This window comes from Cyphomyrmex costatus, unplaced genomic scaffold, assembly GCF_001594065.2.
Source record: "Cyphomyrmex costatus isolate MS0001 unplaced genomic scaffold, Ccosl1.0 scaffold189, whole genome shotgun sequence".
Taxonomy (NCBI): Eukaryota; Metazoa; Arthropoda; class Insecta; order Hymenoptera; family Formicidae; genus Cyphomyrmex; species Cyphomyrmex costatus.
In genome coordinates this window covers 616,772-626,650 of record NW_017275921.1, presented here as the reverse complement: position 1 = coordinate 626,650, position 9,879 = coordinate 616,772, and the positions used below count along the sequence as shown (strand labels likewise).

At 39.2% G+C, this 9,879-nt stretch overlaps 1 protein-coding gene across 1 annotated transcript in view; it reads right to left on the bottom strand.

Moving 5' to 3' along the window:
• Positions 1-208: 208 nt before the first annotated feature.
• Positions 209-9,879, bottom strand: part of LOC108772405 (pair-rule protein odd-paired) — a 32,991-nt gene continuing 23,320 nt past the window's right edge. Inside the window, exons 2-3 of the mRNA XM_018537926.1 lie at positions 3,090-3,259; positions 209-538 (exon numbers count right to left, since the gene is read on the bottom strand). Coding sequence (XP_018393428.1) covers positions 209-538; positions 3,090-3,259 — 500 coding nt within the window. The remainder of the gene's footprint in view (positions 539-3,089; positions 3,260-9,879) is intronic.

The window sequence follows — 9,879 nt, the reverse complement described above, 5'->3', positions numbered from 1 at the left end:
GGAATTTCGTCGTAGGCATATTCTTGAGTATTTCCTCGAAGGATTTATCTTTGATAAATCGACAGATGATTGTCATTTGTATTTTCTTTGACGAAACTAAAATTCCTCAGTAGGAAATCTTATTCAACATCATCGGATTGAGGTGAGTGGATAGGAACGGAGATTTTAGAAAGACTCTCTTGGTCACACTTCGACCTTTCGATATTTCCTAATAAGCGGCTGCTTGATGGTGTATCAACGGATTGAAATGATGACCAAGATGATGCGGCGGCGGCCCAGGTAGGGGCCCTGGTTGAGGCCCAACTGTCGGTGGCTGACAAACGTACCACTCCGCCACCTCCGACGCTCCGCGGGTCGACGGATCGTGGGTTCGATTCGTAGGAGGAAGATTGGTTGTTCTTGTCGGGACAACCGGAGGTGGTTGGGGCGATTCCGTGTTACCAGTCACCGACAGGCTACCCCCGCTGCTGCTGCTCTCTTCTCCCTCGCTTTCGTATCCTCCTCCTACTTTACCCTCGGGTAATGACATTCCATGTACCTGAAAAGAGAACGTCGAAAAGGATATCGCATTAGACAACGACTGTAACGACGAATTTTGTCACCAGTTTTTTGTGTTACCATTTTAAAAAAGATGTTTATATATCTGAAGTATATAATAAATACGATTTACTAGAGATTTGTATGAAGTTGCATTGAAATATAATCAAGTGTATTGTTGAATTTATACATACTGAAAAAAAAGAGTGATAATAATTACCAAATTTTAAATGAAATAGTTCCACTCAAATGTTCGGTTAATATAACTAAAAATAATTTTACTCTTTTAAATATTTAGTGAGTACTACTAGATAATATAATAATATAACCAATCGTTTGGTGATACTAAATATTTATAGGAGAATTAAATTATTTTTGTATTAATTGAATATTCGATTGAAATTCTTTTTTAATACCAATTTAAATTCGGATCAATCAATAGGTTTTTCTCTAGCATTGTAAATAAATAGCTTATATATAAATTCTTTTAATTTTAAATGCTATTTTACGATCGTTAAAATTTACTTATTATCATTTTCTCTGAAGATAACTTTCGTGTAATATACAGAACATATTTTTGATTTATACGGTACGTTTTGGAGATTTATAACATCGGAGAATTCGAAGTCGATCGTTGAGATCGAGACGGAGATCACAAGGATCAGTGGAGAGAGTAGCACAAGAAGTCCAGAACGAAAGCAACGGGGATCAAAGATCCGTTTCCATCTCTCTGGTCCTTCTTTCATAATTCAGTGAGCAAATCTCTACGACTGCCTTCCGCGAATCACGTCTGCGAAAACCGTAGAGTAGCAAAAGCATTCCCGGTGAAGCTGACCTATCACGCGTGTATCTCGGAAGTTGAATTTTGCGCAGTTTTCTACCTCTCTCCTTCTGCCTTTTGTGCTGAGTGCTGAGATAATTTCTTATTAAGATTCCGCGATCGTCCGTGCGAAAAAATCACTGTAGTCTTAGGAATGGCACACAGTTTTGTTTCATTATTTATGCAGTCAACATCTGAACGAATAAACACACGAAACAGAAATGTATTTTTTTTTATATATACAAAATGTGATTGAAATTGATCGCGATTGATCACCGACCGAAAAAAATGCATATTTTTACTGTTGTCTTTTTTATGTTTAATTCAATATTAATCCATTTAGCAATTTTTAGGTATAAAAGGTGTTCCATATTAATCATAATATTAATTTATCTATCTATAAAGGTTCGATCAATAATCAATCATAAAATTAATGATTTAAACTGAATAATTATAATATTCCGTATTATTGGTTTCATGATTTTTCCAACTCAAGTAGATTCTCGTTTTATTTATTATTACTTATAGATCTTCGTAATTTTATCAGATTTATTTTAATTTTGAAGTTAAAAACAATTTGAAATAATGATAAATTTTAATATAATAAATTCGATTATATATATATATATATATGTATATTGTAAAAAATCATCAATTTAAAAAATCATTTTAAAATTTAAAAGGACTTTAATACGTTAAATCCACGCCGGTCCCTACAGACCAGCACCGGTTTTTTTACTTATGTCATGCTGGTTCCAAAAACTTTCGGAAATATTTGATAGATCTGCTGTAGAGAACAACATTTTACTATCTTTTGTGTAACTGACATTCGTTAATCCTGATATTACTTTGCTTCTCGTTCTTTTACTTTAGCTCACGTGGCATGGCGTTTAAAGTATTTTGTTATTTTTCTTTTGATAATGTTTTATCAGATCACAATAAAGTAAGCAAAAATATTAAAAAAAAATACTAATTTTCAATTTTAAATGTTATTTCAAATATAATTTAGGATAAAAATATGTTGCAGAAATAAAACTGAAAAAACAAATTTACGATTTCATCTCTCCTCTTTAAAAAAATGCATATTAAAAAACTTCTCTACTTCTTTTTTATTGACAGATATTTAAATTTTCGTAAGATTTTGCTCAAGCGTTTTTGAATACATGAACGGTAATGTACATCGTATAATGAGATTATATTATATTTTTTCAAACTGAAATAATTGCTATAGAAAAATAATTCCAGAAGATATTTTTTTATCCAATAATTATCTAATTAATAATTGGATAAGTATTTAATTTTTTATTCTCCTTACACAGTATGTATCGGTTTGTTTTTTATTCTTTCCTATAATACGTTATTTATAAACAAATTTGATGGTTTTTCAAAAACTTTAATATACTAAGTTCATTTTGTAAAATAAAAAAATGTTAAATACTTACATTTTGGATATATCGGATATTTTAATATTTATATATATTATATATATAAATATCATAATATTTTCGAACCTTGCTATCAAAATAATTGGGTATAATTGTAAACTTTTATTCTTTTTGTACTAACACATTCTTTTTTTCGACTTGACGTTATTTCGTAATGTGTCGAAAGTCGAATTCACGACTTACGAAACGCAGGCAACCCGAATGTGTAAACGATAGGTTTGAATTCCTAGTAGTGCATTCTCATCTGCTTGCCAAGCTAGTTTCATTAACTCGATTGGGAGACGTACCTTCATGTGTTTGCGTAGAGAACTAGGGTGGGTATAAGACTTGTCACATCCCGCGATTCGACAATTGTAAGGCTTGTCTGAAGTATGAACATGGCTGTGCTTCTTTCGATCGCTACTATTCGCGAACCTCCTCTCACAGCCACTGAACTCACACCTAAAAGGTTTCTCGCCTGAAAAAAGAAATTGTGATAACATAGAGTCAATAATATTCCAGTTAAACGTATAATACTTTGCAATGCGATTATTGCGTAATAAAAAAAAAAAACACAGAAAAAGGAAGAATCAAATAATTGGCTTAAAATTTTCAAGATTTCTCGCAAATAGCACAGAATAATATCAAGAATAATTGGAGTTAATCACGAATAATCAGACGCTCATCGTGTTACGAACGCATTAGGAAGACGGAATTCACAATTACGTAGGTGTTAGTAATTATAGAGCGATTACGCAAACGCGCTGCAGAGAGTCTCATCTTGATCCCTGTATATCTTGATGAGTGGCGGCGGAACTCCTCTCGATGGCTTCTCTTAGCTTAGGGTGTGAGAGGGGAAGAGAGAGATATCGAAAGATAAGGTCCCCTGCACACGAATGGCCGCCGTTGTCGGGGGCGCAGCGAGATCGCGTGGCGTGACTCTTATTTATTTCCAACGGAAGTTGACTGGAATATATTTTACCGTGTCGGTCCACACCCCCGTATTCTACTCCCTTTTCCGGAGCTTCCTCCTGGCGCTGCGCTCTCGAGGAGAGAGCAGAGACGCGCGAACAGGAAGCGCGAACTTGGCGGATTTTTTATGGGAAAAATGGCGGCTCTCACCCGCGTTCTCACCCTTGGACGAGTTGCGGGGACGAATCGCGGCTAGAATTGGGAATATGTGTTACCGAAACGCATAAAAAACCGAAATGAGTGCTGAGGGGAATGGTTTCGTAAACGGGGTCGAGTTCGCTTATTTTCCTTTCTTTCTTTAGAACATTCTAATGTAAAAAAAAAAAACGTATCAAAAATGCTGAAAATATTTTAAAAAATGTTAAAAAATATAAAATATAGTATACACAAATTTTAAATCTTTGGTTACTTTTATTTTATTTCATACAAATTTTGCAAATGAATGGGACAGATAATTACTACCTACTGAATGAATGGACTCTCTCAAAGCGACGGCAGAAGCCTCGCTTACTTTGCGTTAAAGACGATTTGTTTACGTAGCATAAAGCTACAGCTGATCGTTGAGTAAGTGGCCTTGTATTTCTATAGAAGCTCATTAAATTTTCGAAAGACATCGTTATTCATCTTACGTGCGAATCGTACGATAAGACGCGTATTATTGTTGAAGGGACATATCATCACGATACTAGAGATTAAATTTAACTTATTCTGACGTCGCTGGCCCAGGCATCTGTGGCATCATACGCAAGCAGGCGTCTTAAATATTTATGAAGTTGCGGAGATAACGGTCCCACGTACCGGCGTCACTTCTTATCTCGCGACGCTGCAACTTTGTTTCTTTATTCGCCACCGGAAAGATTTCAATTGTCGGACTTTACGACATTTTCGTTATCTTGATCGCAAAGGCGTATTTACCATTTTGATATTGTATTTTACGATATACAAGATATTTCGTTTTTTTTTTTGCAACGTGAATACCTATTTATGAATCGACTTATACGTATTCAAACAATTTAAACTTCGTTCGACTCTTTTATGATTTGCGCGAGCAAAACGACGCCAAGCGTATTCACATCTCAATCTGCCTCCCTCCTCCGTTCTACGAACGAGTTGACTTGATTTCAACTTTTTGTGGCTTGTCTCCACCTATCGATTCACACCTTCTCGAGGCACCCTTTCGAGCCGATCGAAAGGGGCACGTTCGCTCGCACGGCCAATATGCGCCATCGTCGTCTGGTTAGCAGCTCGCATAAAAGGAGCTCGTTTGGCGATGGGGAGAGGGCCAGAGTGTCGTGGCACTCCTATCCAAAACAGAACGATTAATAACTTTTCAAATCTGTCCCCGGCAGGGTCGTGAGTCGGGGTACCGCGCTTCGGTAGCGCGCGCGTTGGCAAATAAATAGCAGATAAATAAAAGCGCGCGTCTCTCCTACGTCGTGCATTCTGTCGTGCGCGCAGGGTTGCGTGTGCAGATGGCAACAATATGCCGTGAAATATTGCCAGTGGTCGATGTGTGCCACCGCCGCGATACGCACACAGACGCGCGTATATTCATGTGTGTACCATGCGTGCGCCGGTGTCAGCGCGAGACCATGATCGCTAGTGGTTGAATATAGGGTGTCTCAAAAATGCGACCTTTAGCTGCTGTAACAGATCCAGAGTTGCTACTAAAAACCAAAAAATTTATATATATAATTCCCGTATTATAATTAAGGTTAAAGGGAATTTTTTTCTTTCGTGAAATACATATTTTATTCAATATACGAATTAGGTGGACGATGAATATCTTATTGAAATTTACATAAGTTTTGATTCTAATTTGGTATTTAAATAATTTTGTCCAAAGTGCTCAATTCAATATCTCGAAACTCTACATAGAAACTAGCAACAGTTATACGAGTATATATAAAGAATTTGTCATTAAGATTACAGAACAGTTTTACTGGAGTGTCTATAAAAATTTAGCTAGATACAGATTTGAAAATCTCGTTGAATAATTTCGAGACAACCTATGTATAGGATAATGCAAGTTTCCGTGCACATTTCGTTCACTGTACTTATGTACATTTAGAAGATAATCGCCTTCGTGTGCGTGTCGCCACGCACACGCATATAATACTTGCATCCGCATATACAATCACACAATACATTTGCGTGTTTGAGGTATGCATACATATGCACGACACGTGTTGTTGCAGAAGGGTCTGACTGTGTCGGTCGTCGTGTTCGCATCCTTGGGCATACATATCTATCTATGCGTGTGTGTGTGTGTGTGTGTGTGTGTGCGTGTGTGTGTGTATATATGTGTTTGAAATTCATGGTGCACCAGGTTACACCGTGGTATGGCACAGCCAAAAGGGGAACACAGTCGAGGCAGTTCCTGAAGGGCAGTACAGGCATCGTGTTATGACTTTCAGAATGGAGAGGCACAATGGCCCAGATCCGCGCCGGATAAAATAGTTATTATAATCGTTTTGGCTATGGCTGAAATCGAAGAACGATACACGCGCGAGCTTGTACGTGTATGTGTAATACACCGGCGACGTCATGAAGGAATGTGCGGGTTCGATGGCTAGATTTAGATCGTGAGTCCGTACTATTATCTATTGGGGGACGAAGCATCTAAACAGAAAATGCACTTATCTCTTATTATTCATTAACTTATAAAAATATTGATTTTAATATACAAATTCAAATAAATTCACACCTATGCCATGTATAATTTTAAGAATAAGTTGTATAGGGCCTGCGTAAATTTTGAATAATCAAAGATGCTGTTGTTATATATTGATTTTTAATCATACGTTCTTTTTAATAATCTTTTACCCATCATAACATTATTTCTATTATTCTTATCTAATAGTGAAATTTTTATTTTTAAAATGTTTGTAAATTATTGCTATTTCTAAGTTTCCAAACATCTTAAATCTCGTAAAGTTTTGTAAAGTATCCAAACGGTCGCACTTCCGCTAAGAATTAGAAGCTAGAGTAAGAAATTTTCGTCTTGCATAATGGTCGAAATCGCGATCGGAAGTGTTCCATCGGTTCGAAAAGGTGACTGGAATCCCAGCTTTTCTTGCACCTTCGAGGAAGACTCATTGATTCCATTTTTCGGGAAAATCAGTCGAGTGATATATGGGCGTACGCCATTGTCCGTGGGCCCGAACTTACAACCTCACCATCTTCTTTCCATCTTTCTCTCGTCATCTCCCTTCTATACATGGATCTCGCGCGGATAATGGATGATTTTTCGCGGCCATTGTATTCGTGAAGGACACCAGTCTTGGGACCACCGGACATTGTTGCGAACCTTACCGGATCGAGAAAACTATCCTCTCCACCTTTACGGTAACCTTTCAACCTCCCTTCTCTTCTACGCATTCCCGTTTTCATTTTTAGAGGCCCCTCAAGTGGATAATTTTCTTGTTATACGTTCGGCATTAGAAAATTCCGAAGGTTCTCCTGTGAAATGTATATCGATTTCAGTCATCGCGATCGACTAAGGAGATACAAAAGTCACGGTAGAATCGCTGATCTCACCGCGATTTAGGATCTCTAAATATTGGATCTACTCGTGAGCTCAAGGCACCTCATGTTGCACAAATAATAATCTACGATGGGTAGAATCGGCTTTTTTTTTTTACGGCGCGCAAATTGTTGTTTATTCTCCGTCGAACAATTCGAGAGAGAGGGATTCGGAGATTGGTGATTTTTTTCCACGTTAGGAAAGAATTGAAAACGAGGAAACGAATTGAATTGCGAGTGATTTAATGATCGATGGATGGATACACGAACAATACATTCAAGAGGAATTAAAATCCCGAAATTCACCATGGGAGGGTGATTTCATCAGTGGCGCTCGGAAAATGAAATCAGTCGTTGTGCACGTTAGTCATTGTCCAACGTTTATTCGGATTGGAAGAGGTTCAAAAAATATTGTTCCATTTGCGCACTTCCGAGATTGCAGAACTGAACATTGATTCAATCTCTGGTCGCTTCTGCCGTTGCGGGTCATTCCGGGAGTTCAGATGGCGGCATGTTTGCGTAGCACCTGCTATGTTTGGTATATTCACAGATTTGTTTGCGATACTATGATCACAACGGGACAAGAGCCCGAATCTGTATTATCGAGGAAAAAGCGTTTCCTCTTTCCGCACGAGCGCCCGGCTGCGAATGCAAGAAGGATGAAATAGGGAGCGAAGTAGACAGACAGACGTTTGGGGTTTTCCTGCGAAAACGCAACTGGACTTTTTTTGCCAAAGATGATCGCGCGCGCGCGCGCGAGGAAGAGCAAAGAACGAGGGGAGGAGATCAGCCTAAGGGAGAAGAGCACAGGAAAAAAAGAACCGCAGATCCGTGGGTAAACGTAACTACCGGTTGATGCGCCGATCATTCCGCCATGTTGGCTTTGAAAGGGAGAGCGCCATCGGCAGATGTTTCTTTGCTGAAGTAATTCGAGTGTCTACTCGTTCCCTCTCTTCTCTATCGTCTCTCTTTTTCTCTCATTCGCGCGCTTGCTCCAATGCTATCTTTTTCACTCGTGCCCCACGAGGCCCTCCATGATACATCCACCTTCCGACGTCTATTGGAAAGCATGTTAGGCTTACTACCTCCAGATCGCGTTAGGATAAGATAATAGTTGACCCAAATAACGTTCTGACGATGTGCTACGCAGAATCTCGTTCCCATCTAAGCTGTTTCGGAATTTATCACACCGTTTCACATTTTGTTTGCGTATTGGATTCTTGCGAGCATGATGTCAGAAATTTGCATTTTCCACTTTTCGGTCCATAATATATTTGTGTAGTTGCTAATAAAAACATTTATCTCTCAGTGGCAGGAAATATTTAGTGATTAAATATCTAGCAACCAGAAGCTGTCCGGTTTCTTCAGCGCGACATTTGTCGGTTCTTACCGAGAATCGCCAGTCAACCGGACACTTCTCATCCTTGATCCGGTTCCTCGTGCATCCTTGCAGTCGCTATCTCGACATTCTGTCGCGGCTCCTTGAAAATTCGGTAGCCCAAGAACGTCCTCGCACGTAGATGCAGTTTAGAGTCGTATATATTCTCGCCGGTTATCTGAGCCCGGGGATGCTACCGTCGCTGGACCCTCTCACGGACGCGCGTTGAGCCGTACGCACACGCGCAACCTCTAGAATGCGGGGGACTGGTGTCGCGCCGGGGTTTACACGACGTTTATACGTGTTTATGTAAACGCCGCCAGGTCCAGCGCTCGCACACGTGTTGCTGCCGCTGCGGTTGCTGCTGTCGCTGACAACCAATCTCTCTCCCAGCTTCCCTCACCGAGCTCGCTCGTCGTGCGACCTCCACGATCTGACCACCTCTCTCCTCCTTTCCTTCCTTCTGTCTCTTTCACTCTCATCTGTTGTAATCCGGGGTAGAGAGATCAAGCTCAGAGATTTTCAGAAACTACCGGCATAAAAGATAGGGGCGCCACGGACTCGGTATGCCCGGTTGTCCGTCTAGAGTTACCAGGGTCGGTATCCGGCCGACCTATCATTTCCAAGGAAACCGGTACGAGGACAATCGGTACAGTTCTCACAGAATTCTTTGCGGTATTTTTGTTGGTTGAGCTTTGGGACGACGCGACCGGTGGATGATTGCCAGATTATATCGGATAATCCGATGACCGTTTCGTGCAGCTAATTATCCTGGCATTTATATTAAAAGTTTCTTTTTTCTTAAATAATTTTCAAAAATTATAGTGTGACCATTTGTGACGCTATTGATTAAGTCGACGAATTACAATTGATTACAATTTTATCGTGCATCTCATTTGAAAATGAAAGAAAGGGAGATCGTGAAATTTTTTTAGACAATCCGACCCTGGACGTGCGGAGAGATTTTTCGCATATATCGTACCCACTCGTGGCATTTTTCAAAAGTTAACTTGTGTACATATAGTTATCACAGTATAGAATATCTTTTGCATTTATCTAACTCATAATTGTATATCTTCACTACGTAATAACCATTACTCTACGTTTTACGCGTCTCTGAAAATCATTTGACCACACTTAAAACTTGCTCGTTTCGGTTTAGATTGTGAAATTAAGATTGCAGTATGCATATATTGTACTTCCTCGACGAGGCAATGAAATAG